Here is a 15,566-nt window from a genome sequence, read left to right as displayed (position 1 = left end):
TAAAGCTCAAAAATAAGCAAGAGTAAATACATTGTACATATGTCTTGAAAAAAAAAGGAATAATCTTAAGTTTTGGAATAATGGTTAGTTACCTCTGGATGGGAGGCAGGGAGATGATACAGGAGACAAACAGTACTAGTGATGTACTTCTTAACTTACCTGGTCATTCACCAGTATTTATTATATTGTTTGATAACAACCAATATTACATGGGTTAGAGTATACTTTTTTAAATGGTAAAATCATGATTCTTACACAAATACAAAATGAATACATGTCACGGTTTTATTTAAATCATTAAATTTATAAGGGAATCAGGAAGATACTGCAACCATTTCAGGAGAGAATTCAAAGTACCACACATACCAGATAGGCACTAAAGAATGCTAAAATGAATTCACACAGAGTTGCAACACTGGTCAGCTTCCATAGAGCATTATTAGATTTTACTGGACATAAGGCATTGGCATTTTTATGGACAGGAATTTGTATTATTACTAGTTTTCAAAAACTTACTGAGTTGTCAAATAGCTCAAAAAGCCCAGAAGACAGGACACCTGGTAATTTTTTTTGCCTATTTCAGAGTCTATCGTAATTTTTCCTGACACATGTACACTTTTATATGTGTCATATCTCATTAAAAAGAGATGAAGGATAAGATAAGTTAAGTGGACTCGTCTTGTTTCTCTTTCAAGGTGTTTGGGTTTTTTAATTTAATTTAATTTTATTATGTTAGTCACCATACAATATCAAGGTGTTTGTTACAGATAGAGGGGCAGGGGTCCTCTCTGGAGGAGGGATTCAGATTTGAACAGAGGGTTACCTTGATTTTGTTTTCTTCAGGAGAGGTGTAAAGGTTTGCATTGGCTCCAGGAGGGGAGCCCCTGGCGGGTGAGGGACAGGGGGGCTAACAGCAGGGGCTGTAAAGGAGGCTGTTGGGATTACATTCAAAGTCACAGTGTGTATTTGGAGAGGAGAAAGGGATTCTTCCTGCTCTGAGATTGAAGGAAAAGCAGCTAAGCTAAAGGTTCATTTGAAGTCACTATAAAAAAGAAGTTGAGAGTCTTTAAAGAAAAGGAAGTATTTATGATAGATGGTTTAGAGAATACCATTAAGATTTCCTGAATGGAAAAGGAATGAGTAAGATGAGGAAAAGGATTTTTAGGTTGTTTTAAGCACCTATTGTCAAAACACTGCACAGATTTTCATTTTCTTGGAGTGCAAAATAGAGCAACTACCTTAAATGAGTTTATAGTCATGAACAGATAAGATACAAGTACGAGAGTTTAAACATTATAAAGTCATAAAAATTACCAAGTGAATGGTACTATAGATACTGTATGAATTTATAACAGCATGTAGTAGAGAAACGAGGGCACAGGTGTACACTCTGAGCTCCAGCTCTATTACTAACAGTTCATAGCATTATCCTTTAATATCTGTGGACCTCAGATTCTTCACCTATAAAAAGAGGGAGTTAGACTAGACAGTTTCTAAATTCCTCTCTTGGAATCTATGAGAAAACTAAAGAACAGTTGACACTGACCTGGATATAAAATATAATTGGGATGGACAGATGAGTCTCAGAAACAGTCAAGATGAAAGAAATGGCATGAGAAAAAAAAAACATAGGGCTTTTGTGGAAGGCGGTGTATGTGGTACAGCAGTTGTGTTTTGTTTTGTTTTTTTTTTGAGAGTTCATGAATGTGGGGTTATGAGGTAAAAAGTAGGAAAGTATATTTTTCTCTTTAACTGTAGTTGTCTTATACACTTCACATGTGTGGCCTTGCATATCTAGAACTGGTAGTACCAAGTTATTTTGGAGGTTATGTTATTTTTGTTGGTACAGAGAAATGGGGCAGTGGGGTCGAGGCAGGAGGAATAGTTAACTTCAATTTGTTGTCACATACACGGTTTCAGAAATTTACCTGTCAGTCTTCAAAACAAGACAGTATACAAACACTTCATGTCTAATGCCATGTGAACTGTCCTAAAGCTAATCAGAGGTGCCTGGCTGGATCAGTCGGTAGAGCACATGACTCTCAGGGTTGTGAGTTCGAGCCCCCACGTTGGGTGTAGAGATCATAAATAAATAAACTTTAAAATATAAATAAATAAAAACAAAAATGGAATCATAAGAGAACATTTACAAAAACATTATTTACATGTCTGACCCCAGATCCATGGAATTCTAGGCCTCAGTGATTATGTTTTAATAAGGCTGTGGTGTATTAAATAACAATAAATCCTAAATACAGCATATATTAAAATACAGCTATAAATTAGCTTTTTTTCTTCTTCATTTTATCATAGTCTTTCAAACTACAAGTAAAAAACACTCATTTATCTCATTTTGTTTCAGGTATCTATTTGTCAGATTTAACATACATTGATTCAGCATACCCATCAACTGGCAGCATTCTAGAAAATGAGCAAAGATCAAATTTGATGAATAACATCCTTCGAATAATTTCTGATTTACAGCAGTCCTGTGACTATGGTACGTTTCTGGGGAGTAATACTACACCATTACGCTGTGATTCTGTTGATTCATTTACCTGAATTGATAGCCATTTTTCACACAGCAGGGAACATCATCCTAATATAAAGGAAAATATGATTGTTTAATATTTAGCCTCCTGTTTGAGATCTTGCTTTTAAGGAATTAAAGTATGTCATATTTAAAATTTTAAGTTTTATCTTTTGCTCTTTTTGTAGCCACTTTGCTAACATAATTTATAAAATTATTTTCTGTTATCTTCCATCTCACTTGATATCCCTGATCTGTTATGTGAATAGTTCTTATATTATTCAGTTAGGGAAGGAGCTAAGACCTGTGATCCTTGTAACAACTGACTAGCTTTCTTCGGTTCATTATTGACTAAATAACCAATTTTTTGTTCAAGGGGTATTTTATGGAAACACATATGTAGAAAGTGCTTACACAAGCCCAGATGATGAGCAAAGGGGATGCATTTTTTTTTAAATGTTTTATAATGTTTGAATGCTTTCAGTTTGAAAGGGAATAAAGATACCCTTATTGGTATATACTTTTAAACAGTGAGTTTACATTATCCAATTTATTTAAAATAGATTTGTCTTGGGGCGCCTGGGTGGCTCAGTCGTTAAGCGTCTGCCTTCAGCTCAGGTTACAACCCCAGGGTGCTGGGATCGAGCCCCACATAGGGCTCCCTGCTCTGCGGGAAGCCTGCTTCTCCCTCTCCCTCTGCCCCTGCTTGTTTTCCCTCTCTCGCTGTCTCTCTCTCTGGGTCAAATAAATAAATAAAATATTTTTTAAAAATAGATTTGTCTTAAAGCTATTTTATGTGCGTGTATACTTTTAAGAAAGCCTTAAAAACTTCCTAAAAGGGGGGGGGGGGGCTGCAGAGAGGAAGTTTATCAGATATGTGGGATTTTGTAAATGGAGCTGTTTGATTTTTTTTTTTTTTTTTTTTTTTTAATATATGATCTGAAAAGAAACCAGAGTATGTTTGGTGGTGGTGGTTGTTTTTTTTTTTAATCTATACAACCAACATGCAACTGTAATTTTTTAAATTACCATCAGTTTTACATTAAATAAAATCTACCTCAGTAGTGTCCTTCTAGAGTTAATTTAAATTTTGGTGCCATGATTTAAAATTCTGGTTAAAGATATACTGTGTCAGATAATTATTTGTCACATTTTGCCTAGATATCCCCATGTTGCCTCATGTCCAAAAATATCTGAACTCTGTTCAGTATATAGAAGAACTACAGAAGTTTGTGGAAGATGATAATTACAAGTAGGTTGGATCTTCAAAAGTGGTTTGTTTAACTGTCCTGTCTTCTACCCTTTTGTCCCCATGTGTTTAAACATTTGAATTTTACATCGTATCATGCAAATGCCTAATCCAGGTATATGTTTACAGTGGTTAAAGTATTTGTATTTCTTTTTATTTTTTTATGTATTTCTTTTTAATCACTTGATATGATTGAGACAATATACAAATACCTCATCTGTTCTTTTGTTTAAAAATATTTCACTTTTCTTGGGGCACCTGGGTGGCTCAGTTGGTTAAGCGACTTCCTTCGGCTCAGGTCATGATCCTGGAGTCCCTGGATTGAGTCCCGCATCGGGCTCCCTGCTCAGCAGGGAGCCTGCTTCTGCCTCTGACCCTCCCCCCTCTCATGTGCTCTCTCTGTCTCAAATAAATAAATAAAATCTTAAAAAAAAAAAAAAATATTTCACTTTTCTCAAGTTGTTGAGAGCTGATGTTAGATCTAGTATAAATGTCTTCCTTTCTTTATATTCAAACATTGAATCTTTATGGAAATTCATAATTGAAAAATTAATGAAACTGTCTACAAATAGGAAATTACTCCTTTTGTAATGGTAATTTTGACACATCTTTGAATTTGTTTTTAATTGTTTTTGTGGATTGAGAGAATATTGAACCTTCTTACCTCTAGGGTAGAGACATGTCCAGCACCACACTTACCCCTTTCTCTATTATAGCAAGTCCTTTATTAAAGATTTTAAAAATCACTTTAAATTAAAAAAAAAAATTTTAAATCGCTTTTAAAATACAGCTGCCCATTTCCTTCTCCTTGACATCCACAATTCTGCCCAAGGTGGGAAGGATTTTTAAGTTTTTACCCTTTTTATTTTCAATGGTATACTGTACATCTTAACTGCAGGGGTTTTTTTTGTTTTTTGTTTTTGTTTTGTTTCTGGTTTTTTTGTTGTTTTGTTTTTCTTTTCAAAAGATGGGAGGATAAAGCTCTTATTTCTCTTGAGGCTTCTGATGCTTCTTGTGACTTCATTTGTTAATTGCCAATAAAAAATATTTTTGCTTAGCTTTATTATGCCAGTTATTCCCAAGCTTTCAAATTTAACTTTGTGTCTTTCACGAATATTTTTCTAATAAAAGGAACATACACATACTTAACGTTAAGAACTTTTCAAAGTGAGGGGCGCCTGGGTGGCTCACTTGGTTGAGCATCTGCCTTTGGCTCTGGTCCTGATCCCAGGGTTCTGGGATCGAGTTCCACATCGGGCTCTCTGCTAAATGGGAAGCCTGCTTCTTTCTCTCCCTCTGCCTCTCCCCCTGCTTGTGCTCTCTCTCTCTCTGTCAAATAAATAAATAAAATCTTAAAAAAATAAAAAAAGCTTTAAAAAAAACTTAAAGTGAGAGACTAGGTTATTTTTCATTATTAATACAGTATATAATATTTTTCTTGTATGCTAGTGATGATCAACCTTCTTGTTCCATTTAAGTTTCAACAGTTTTTGAAGAATAAAGCTAGTACCAGTAAAAGGCTAGAAATTCTGGAAAATAACTAGAAATAACTTTTCTTTAAAGATTGAAGCTCTAGATAATATATATTAAATGTATCTAAAATTTTATTAATGTTTAAAAACACCTTTATTGGGGCACCTAGATGGCTCATTAGGCATCTGCCTTCGGCTTAGGTCATGATCCCAGGGTCCTGGGATTGGGTCCCACATCGGGCTCCCTGCTCAGGGGGGAGTCTGCTTCTCCCTCTACCTCTGCTCCCCCTGCTTGTGTGCACTCTCTCTCTCTCTTTCTAATAGATAAATAAAAATCTTTTTAAAAATAAAAATAAAAACACCTTTATTGCCATCTTTTTCCCCACACCATAATATTGCCACTTTATATTTCTCTATCAGTTTTTATTATATAAAAGGTTGTTACATAGTAGTTCATTTGAAAATGTATGAGCTTTTTAAGGCTGCAGTTTTTTCATAAATCTGTTGTTGCCCTAGGTTATGAGCTTCCTGAGTTTGATGGTCTATATCTTATATTTACCACTGTTTCTTCCATCTAAGCTCTAATCACTGACATAGCACAAAACTCTCATGTTTTGTCCAGTGAGATACAGAAGATTATCTTAAAACTTAAAATATGATTGAGTAGTTAAAAATTTCTATATCTGGCTCAAACTTGTTGGATTTAAAAGAAGTTAAACTGTTCAATAGAAGTGAAGCCTAAGAAATTGTTGCACAGTTATAGAGGATGGTAAATTTTTATTGACTGTGGTGAAAGTAAAAGTGTTTATTTGAGCTAATTTTTACTTTGCTAAAAGGATATAGTAGCCAATTAAGCCATTAAGTCGTTTTAACTGTCTGTAAACCGATGTAAGATACCTTCATTTTTGAAGGAAAACCTGATGCTGTTGTACTGATTTTTGTTTTCATGAGTGGCTAGAACCAGAATAGCCTTCCCATTATATTCATTTTAACAAATACTTACTAAGCTTTTGCCATAGGTGAGTTATTGTGCTAGGTGCCAGGATTACAAAAACAAAATCTTGTTCTTGCCCTTAAGAAGCTCAGTCTCATACAAAACACGGCCACAAAACAGATGATGACAAAGCAGTTCAAACATTACTGTGATATATGAGATATGCCCAGGATGCTGTAGGAACGTAGATCTGGGGGGAGACCTAACTCAGCTTTAAGTGGGAAAAATGAGGAAAAAAGAAACATGAATGGCTTCAGGAGACAGTGTCACCTGAGCTTATTAATCTTAACAGGTGAGTCAAGGAGATATCTCCGCATAGAGGGTGAGGAAAAGTGTTCCCGGGGGTGGAATGATCCAAGGATTAGGGTGGGAAGCAGTGGTTTTGATTGGGGGAACATAAGTCATTTGGTGGTGTTGGGACATCAGATGGGAGACTGAAGAAGACAGTTTTTAAAGACGCGGTTGTGTTGCAGACTTATTAATTCAGTGTGCTGAGAATCATCATTTTAAGATAAAAGCTATTAAAAGGATTAGAAAAAATGGTTTTTATGATGAGAGAGATTTAAATAAAAATGACACTGTTTATCCCAAGGTCTCTGTTTTTTTGGCAGCTTCATCTATATAGGCAACCAGTATAGACACTACAAATGAATGCGTGTTTTTTAATCAGGATGAAAATCTTTCACAGTTCCTTCCCTTTAATCCTGAACATCATCTTTTTCTCAGTGAACCAGCATCACTGTTACTGAATGGTGTTTTGATGATGACATAGGCAGCCGACCTCTGACTTCACTGCTGTGCTTTAAGATGCTTCTGCTTTTTATACCACTGACGGCAGTGTGATGCACCCAGAGCTTCCTTTCTGTTCCTTTCTATTGCAGTTCTGATTAAGAAATTGTAGTTATTTTGTTTACTTCTGTGTCCTCCACATACTAAACTGTAAGCCTCAGAAGGGCAGGGATACCATGTCTGCCTTAGTCTCTGTTCTATTCCAGTGCAAAGAGCACAGTACAGAGAGTACAGTGCCCAACACAGAACAGGTGTTCAGTAACTCTTTATCAAGTGAATGAATTCAGTATGGTCTGTAGCCCAAAGTACTAAAGTAAACTGCTCTGTAGAAAGAAAAAGAGCAGAGTTCTAGTTCATCATATATCCGTTCAGTACTGCATTTTACACTGCCAAATAATTGGAATATAATCGTATGGAATCCCCTATGAGGTTATCAAGGAAATAAGTTGAGAACCTATAATAGATTTATCATGATGAATATCACTTGTATTGTGCAATTTCATTAAAAAACCCCAGTTGGTAGAATGCTTTCTTAAAAAGTACTAATATTTAGACAAATACTTAGTAATAATGTGCTTTGTGGACTATACCAAAGTATTTTCTACAACTGCTTTACTATCATATTTCCTGAAATAATTTCCACTGATAGGAGTCATAATCTCTCTTTGCTGTGGAACTCAAAAGTGGATATATTATCCTAAATGGAACTTAAGTTAATAAACTTAGGCTTAGGACAGGGATTTACCAGGAATTTTGCAAACAACTTTTTTATTATTCAAGATCTTTTAAGAAGTTGAATTTGTTGTTTTGGGGGATGTTTTGGAAATTTTCAGTGCTTCAGAAGCCATTTATCCATCCAGTAAAGATTCTAGAACTAATTTGTGTAATACATTTAGTAATGTACATGAAAATTCCTGAATTTGTCAGGTATCAATATAACCTCAAGTTAAATCACTTTTTAGTCCTCCATCAAATATCTTTAAATGTGTTGAACCATTTGACAACATTAGGGTAGTTTAGGGAGATTTTTCTGTTTTTAAATATAACTTTTTAAAGTTTTTTTCCCCTCCCTGATATTTCCTAGAATAACTGTAAGATATGCTTTGTATGAAGGAGATGAGATGTACTATTATTAAAGATTGCTCTTGAAAAAATATATATAACATTATTTTATCAAAATGCTTAATTTTTTCCTGAGGAAATACATAATTTTAATATTGTCAAATATTAATCATTTTATATGTTTTGTTTCTTTTTAAAATTCAGGCTTTCGTTAAAGATAGAACCAGGGACAAGCACACCACGCTCTGCTGCTTCGAGAGAAGATTTAGTAGGTTAGTGCATAGTTTTTTCTGACTACTGAATAATAAATCAGATAACCTAAAAAGAAAGAATATGTTCCAAAGTAAATAAATACTTAGCACATTTTATAATGCATGTAAAAATTTATTTTTGGTGTTAAAATATATCACTTCTTTGGATTTTTTCATTTGTTTTTTAATTAAGAAGTTGTTACTTGGAGTATGCAGTAATGTACAAACTAATTAAGGAAAACAGATACAACAAACGAAAAATAGATAAGTGTTTATGAATATCTGTTCTTTTTTTTATTAAGAATACACTGTCTTGGGGCACCTGGGTGGCTCAGTCGGTTAAACGTCTGCCTTCGGCTCAGGTCATGTTCCCAGGGTCTTGGGATAGAGTCCCACATTGGGCTCCCTGCTTAGTGGCGAGTTGCTTCTCCTTCTACCCCCTCACCCCCACCCCTGCTTGTGATCTCTCTCTCTCTCTCTCTCAAATAAATAAAATCTTAAAAAAAAAAAAAAAAAAAAGAATACACTGTCCTGGTGAATGAAGATTGATTACATTAAAATTTCTGTGGTCTGAGTGGAAAATTTTACTGATTTGAATATAGAAACCAGTTTTAGTAACATTTTAGAAATTTCACTCTAATACTGGGCCAAGTACAATAAAAAATAGTCACAGTCCCATAATTTACCTGTTACATTATAATGGGGGTAATATATGCATACCACACATAATTAAAAACATAAAATTGGAGAGAATTGTTCATTATTTAAGAAATTATTAATAAGTACCTTTTTTTAAATTTCAAAAGCAGACTTTGGCACTAAGCTTCATAATATTACATACCCTGTAAGTATTTGGAGGCCCATCCAATAAGATGTGGAGGAAGCAAGGGAACAAGCCATGATGATATCTAGGGGAAGAGTATTATAAGCAGTGGAAAACATGGCAGTCTGAATCTCTTAAATTTGCTTTTGTTTTCATTGTTAAAGTGCTATTTTGCAAATCTGTGTACTTTTCAAGTTCTGGTTTTTTAACTCCCATAAGTCTGAACAGTGTCAATATAGATTGAAATTTCAATTTGAATGCTTGACCTGCCCTACATGCTCTTTCTCCAAGAAGAAGCTGAAACTAAGAGAGAGAAGCAATGCGTAAAATTAAATGAGCACTGGGATGCCTGGGTGGCTCAGTTGGTTAAGCATCTACCTTCAGCTCAGGTCATGATCCCAGGGTCCTGGGATTGAGCCCCATGTTGGGCTCCCTGCTCAGTGGGGAGTCTGCTTCTCCCTCTCCCTCTGCCACTCCCCCTGCTTGTGCACACACTCGTTCTCTCAAATGAATAAATAAAATCTTGTTTAAAAAATTTTTTTAAAAATTAAATGAGCACTGAACTGGGACTCCTCTGAGCAGTTAGTCCAGGCTTTATCTGCGAAGTGATATCCTGAGCCCATCTCTTCTATTTTAATGTTCGGTCAGTTAAATAGAATTAACAATATTATTATCTTAAAATTTAAACCACGTTTTATATTTTTTATCAAGGGATTAAAAAGAAAACAATCTTTTGAAACAATATGAAGATTTCTCTCTCTCTTTTTTGCATTTAACTGCTAGGTCCTGAAGTAGGAGCATCTCCGCAAAGTGGAAGAAAAAGTGTGGCAGCTGAAGGAGCCCTGCTACCACAGACACCGCCGTCCCCTCGGAACTTGATTCCACATGGACACAGGAAGTGCCATAGCTTGGGCTATAAGTCAGCATTTTTCATTTTATCTTTCAGATTTTTAAGTTGTTTCCAGCCGGATTTATTTTCTATGTATTTTATTGGTTAAACGTTTTATTTGTGTAACAGTAGTTTTTTTCCTGATTCAGTAAAATATTTTGTTTGCCTAGAAGCATTTAGTTTTTCCTTTACCTTAATTTGGAAATAAGCTTCTCCCACTGCTTACTTACCTTTGGGGGAGATAAATGAACTATATTACAGAGTATCATCATAAAGTCAGGAAAGCAATATCCCATTTTCCTTTTAAATCTACAACTTTTACAGCAAAACAGTCATTGCTTGTCTTAATCAAAATAAGTTACCATAAATAAAGGTCTATAAAAATTACTCCTTTTAGGGCGCCTGGGTGGCTCAGTCGTTAAGCATCTGCCTTCAGCTCAGGTCATGATCCCAGGGTCCTGGGATCGCGTCCCTTGTCAGGCTCCCTGCTCAGCCGGGAGTCTGCTTCTCCCTCTCCGTCTGCCTGCCGCTCTGCCTACTTGTGCTCACTCTCTCTGTCAAATAAAATCTTTTGGGGAAAAAAAAAATTACTCCTTTTATTCCTAAATATAATGAAAAGGAAGCTGATTTTTTTGTTTAACATCATTACCTTTGCAAGATCGTTTACTCAAAATGGGGCCCATAGTTCACCTTTGCCATGATTTTTAAAATAGCTATTTTCCAAAAGTAAATGTGAAACAGTTTTTTAATGGACCTGAGACTCAAGATGAAATTAAAATATTATCTCTGGCCTGGTCTGGTTTCCTAAAATACTTTCCCTAAACTGTTAATTGAGGCTTTTATGGTAAAATCTGAGTGTTTATTAGTATGAGAATTCAGAAGTCAGTTTAGGATAGCAGGTAAATGTTCTGTATCTTGCATCTTTAAGAGTATCTTTTATATCTTGAATTAACAACAATAGTAAAAGATATGAAAAATATTTCTCTTTGTTTCCAGTTTCATTCATAAAATGAACACAGCCGAGTTTAAGAGTGCAACGTTCCCAAATGCAGGGCCAAGGCATCTATTAGATGACAGCGTCATGGAGCCCCATGCACCATCTCGAGGCCAAGCTGAAAGTTCTACTCTTTCTAGTGGAATATCAATAGGTGAGAAATACTACTCTGAGAGGATTCAATTTATGAAAATGAGATTTAAAACTCAGCTGGAAAAAAGTCATTAACCCTAATATACATAGAGAAAATTTGATAAAAGCAAAGTAGCAATCAGATACAGGATCATCTTACTAGTACCTACTAAAGTTAATAAATCATGGTGTTTTAAAAGCTGCTTAATGTTTTTGACTCCAAAAGGGGAGGCATTTGAGGAATGATGGGAAAAGAAGGTGGACTGTTTGAATTGGTTACATCATGCAGTTTGGTTGTAGGAATGAGAAAAGGGGTAGAGTGGGTGTACTCCCCGTTTCTGGATGTTAGTACTATTGCCATGATAGAAAAGACCAGAAGAGCAAACATTTGTAGGTGGTGAGGTATTTGTGAAGGATGACTGGGTTTGAGGAGTTAGGAATCCTGTTTTGGACATGTTTGGTCCACATGGAGTTGTCTGATAGGTAACTAAATATATGACACTTGAGCTCAGTGGGGTCAGGTTAGGTCTGTAGATATAAAGCATAGGAGTTCGCCTATGTAGCATAGTATTTCAAGCCATGGGATTGGTTGAGGTCACCAAGGAAGAGAATGTAAATAAATAAGACATGCTAACATTTAGAGGTCTGTTTAATTATTTTTATTTATTTATTTTTTTAAGATTGATTTATTTTAGAGAGAGAGCACATGAGCAGGAGGGGCAGAGGGAGGAGAGAGGATCTCAAGCACACTCCGTGCTGAGCGCAGAGCCTGACAACAGGGCTCGATCTCATGACCATGAGATCACAACCTGACCTGAAACCAAGAGTTGGATGCTTAACCTACTGCACCACCTAGGTGCCCCTAGTACTTTTTTTTTTTTAAAGAAGATGAGCCATCAAAGGAAATATGAAGGAGGGATCAGTGAAACAGCCATAAAAATCAGGGTGTGGTATCACAAAAGCCCAGTAGAGGAAGTATCTCCAGGAAGAGGGAAGTATTTAATAATGTATCACTATCAAATGCAAGAAAAAGAAAAGAAGAGAATGGGAATTGACCACTGCATTTGGCAAGATAGAAGTCATTGTGACCTTGATAAGAGTTGCTTCGTAGAATAGTGGAGTCAGAGCCCTGATTGGAGTAGATCGGAGAATGAGAGGCCAGGGAATAGAGATGAAGGGGACCAGAAAATCGCAACCATACTGGAAAGGGATGTGAGGTTGTGAGGAAAATTTGTTATTACTTCCTAAACTTCTTTATTTTCTGAATATTTTAAATGAGCATTATTTCTTTTGATTATTAGAAAAACCTTCTTATTTTTAAAAAGGAATAAAGGAAGAAAATATCTTCCTCTCTGGTTAAGTGCCAGGTTGCTCAGGGGCTAAGCCTGTTATTATTAATAGGATCATCTCAATACTGATGCATAGTCAATAGAAAGAAATTCAAGGAGTTCATTTTCTTAAACAAATTGACTTCCTTAACCCTTGAGAGTTCCAAACCCTGTAAACAAAATTGATTTAGAACTTTCCAGCACCATTCAGCAGTTTTTTAATTCCAAAGTGCAAATGATTATATGATGACAAAATTCACAAAATAGAAGACAAGTTGGCCCCTCAAATACCTCTTCATTAATGCTATAAGCTGTCATTATGCAAATATCACAGTCAACTTGAAAACAATACGCAGAGTAATTTTGCAAAAGAGAAAAAGAACTTTCTTCCCATTAAATTAGTAAATTTGTTACACTATGGAATCTGGCATGCCACTTAAACCAAAAAATAATAATTTTTTAAATTACAGCTCTCAATTAAATATATAATATAATATTTGACTTTTCCCCATCATGAATTTTATAATAATTCTTTATTTGTGGCTTTTACTTTCCACTGATGTTCTTTTGGATATCACAAGATAGTTATTTATCTCGTTATTTCGTTCAGTTACAGTTAGTGTCTCAATATGGAGGCCTTTCTTTTAGAACAGGAAAAACTATTTTAGGGACACCTGACTGACTTAGTTGGTAGAGTGTGCAACTCTTGATCTTGGGGTTGCGAGTTCAAGCCCCACATTGGGTGTAGAGATAACTTACGAATAAAAAATCTTTTTCAAAAAAGGAAGAGACTAATTTTTGCCTTTGTATTTATTTTTTATTTTAAGACTGTTAAGTGGGTAATGTTAAATCCTTGTTTATAAATTAGAACATTAGACATAGACATTACCTTGCATGGTTTATTGTTTTAAAGCTATATATTCTGGAAGGAAAGTATATTTATAACCATAAGTGGTAGATGTTACACACACACACACACACAGTTTATAATCACAAAAGGTTTTTTTCCTTAGCTGTAACTTTAATATACACTATCAGTCTATCCCATGGAGATTTTGAGAAGGTACTACAGAGAAATTAACCAGTGCTTGGGATGGTGGCCTTTAACATTTTCTAATGTGGTACAAACTCTTAGATAAAAGTCTTGCCTAGCTAAGAGAAGCATACCCAGTCTGAGTTTCATGCTTGTAGAAAAACTTTTATTTTGATTGATTGATTTTCAGTCTTTACCACATAATGCTACAAATCAAAAGAGAATCTATAAGACCCTACCACTACCAACAGAATAGTTCCAGTTTCTCATCTGAACCACACAACAAAGAAAATTTTTTCTGTTACTGTTACTCAGTTTTTCCAAGGATAGTATATATGTAACTAGTACCACTCTAAATACATAAACAAGGTTTAATCCATCACATACAATGCGTACCTTTTAGCATTGGAGTTTGTGTCTCTTATGGAACACTGGTATGAAAGGTCTGATAGACAGTTCAACTTGATATATAAGGGACAGATTAATCATCAGTTTTGTTGAGAGCCAGAATTATCTTTAAACTTTTAAATTTTTTTTTTTATTTTTATTTTTTTTATTTGAGAGAGAGGATGAGAGGAGAGAGCGAGCGCATGAGAGGGGGGAGGGTCAGAGGGAGAAGCAGACTCCCTGCCAAGCAGGGAGCCCGATGTGGGACTCGATCCTGGGACTCCAGGATCATGACCTGAGCCGAAGGCAGTTGCTTAACCAACTGAGCCACCCAGGCGCCCATCTTTAAACTTTTAAATCAGTGTAAGCTGTTTTGGACTTTCCAAATTTATTCCCCTCAGTTTTTTCTTTAGCTAACGTAAAACTTATTTTAACTGCTATTCTGGCTATAAAGAGAAAGTTTTTAGATTGTTACAGCACGATTTTTTTTTTTTAATTTAGGGATTCCATCCTGTTCTACATTGCCTCTGAAGGCAAAAATTAAATTTCATTAAGCTTTTTATCCTTAGGGTAGTAAAAGGTTTTAAAAGGAATACAAAAGGGAAAGTATAGCATGAACCTCTAAGAATTTCACAATTATATTGGTCTTAAATTTTGACAAAATTTTGAAATTTTGAAAAATTTTGTGCTTATGGTACATTCTCTGATGGTAGAAAATTGTTTATTAACATAATGAATCTGAGCTATAAGTAGTTCTACAAAAATGTCTTTATGCTATTTTGTTATTTTAGATAGTCTTGTCAACCAGATTCCAACATACTGCGAATGAGCCTAGCAGCATTAATACTAGAATGAAGAATTAATATGTGGATGTTCACCCACAGATAACATGACTGTCATTTTATAAGTACAATTAAAGAATTTATTTTTAAAATATGAAATTTAAACTGTAATTCTGATGTTTTAAAAATAGAATAACTTTTGAATTTAGGTAGCAGTGATGGTTCTGAACTAAGTGAAGAGACCTCATGGCCTGCTTTTGAAAGGTAAGAATCGTTCATTTGAACTGCTTCAAGTTCAGTTTGTCTTCCTTAAAAGATAGGATCATATGCATTTTAACAGGTAATATTTGTTACATGTCTCTAAGGCACTATTTATAAGCTTCCAACTGGTGGCGGAAATTAGCAGTTGATATTTAAGTCTTAGCTAATAAATACGTGTTTATTTGGTGACTTGTGTATTTGAATTTTAATACCTTTAAAATTATAAATTTAAAATCATAATAACCAGTCATAGTCAACTGAAATACTGTAAGTCATGCTCCCTTCTCCTTTCTTTATTACTTTAAGTTTTAAAGTTGTCATCTGCCTACAGCAGGTATCATGCTATATTGATCTTCGAATGTAAGATCTTCTTAAAAATGTAGCCAAACAGTGCAAATAATTTATTTACTTAAATATCCATTAGGACTTTTATATTGTCTTTGACCATTTCAGTTCTTCCATTTTCATATTTACAGGATGCTTGACTCTTGCCAAAATAATTGCTCCCTTTTGTATATAAACTGAGCAGCCTAAATTTCTAAGCAGCAGAGTGTCGTTTAGATTGAATTTTGAGTGCCATATTAAAATCG

General features: G+C 34.9%; 1 protein-coding gene across 3 annotated transcripts in view; it reads left to right on the top strand.

Moving 5' to 3' along the window:
• RALGPS2 (Ral GEF with PH domain and SH3 binding motif 2) overlaps nucleotides 1-15,566 on the top strand; it is a 156,497-nt gene that overhangs the window by 118,025 nt on the left and 22,906 nt on the right. For all 3 annotated transcript variants that reach the window (XM_064594263.1, XM_064594265.1, XM_064594264.1), the window contains exons 9-14: nucleotides 2,363-2,500; nucleotides 3,692-3,782; nucleotides 8,301-8,368; nucleotides 9,954-10,089; nucleotides 11,056-11,207; nucleotides 14,925-14,979. In XM_064594263.1, coding sequence (XP_064450333.1) covers nucleotides 2,363-2,500; nucleotides 3,692-3,782; nucleotides 8,301-8,368; nucleotides 9,954-10,089; nucleotides 11,056-11,207; nucleotides 14,925-14,979 — 640 coding nt within the window. The remainder of the gene's footprint in view (nucleotides 1-2,362; nucleotides 2,501-3,691; nucleotides 3,783-8,300; nucleotides 8,369-9,953; nucleotides 10,090-11,055; nucleotides 11,208-14,924; nucleotides 14,980-15,566) is intronic.

This window comes from Mirounga angustirostris, unplaced genomic scaffold, assembly GCF_029215605.1.
Source record: "Mirounga angustirostris isolate CCGP_5_RB_7025 unplaced genomic scaffold, mMirAng1.0.hap1 SCAF_6, whole genome shotgun sequence".
NCBI lineage: Eukaryota > Metazoa > Chordata > Mammalia > Carnivora > Phocidae > Mirounga > Mirounga angustirostris.
This window is presented reverse-complemented; position numbering and strand designations above follow the sequence as displayed.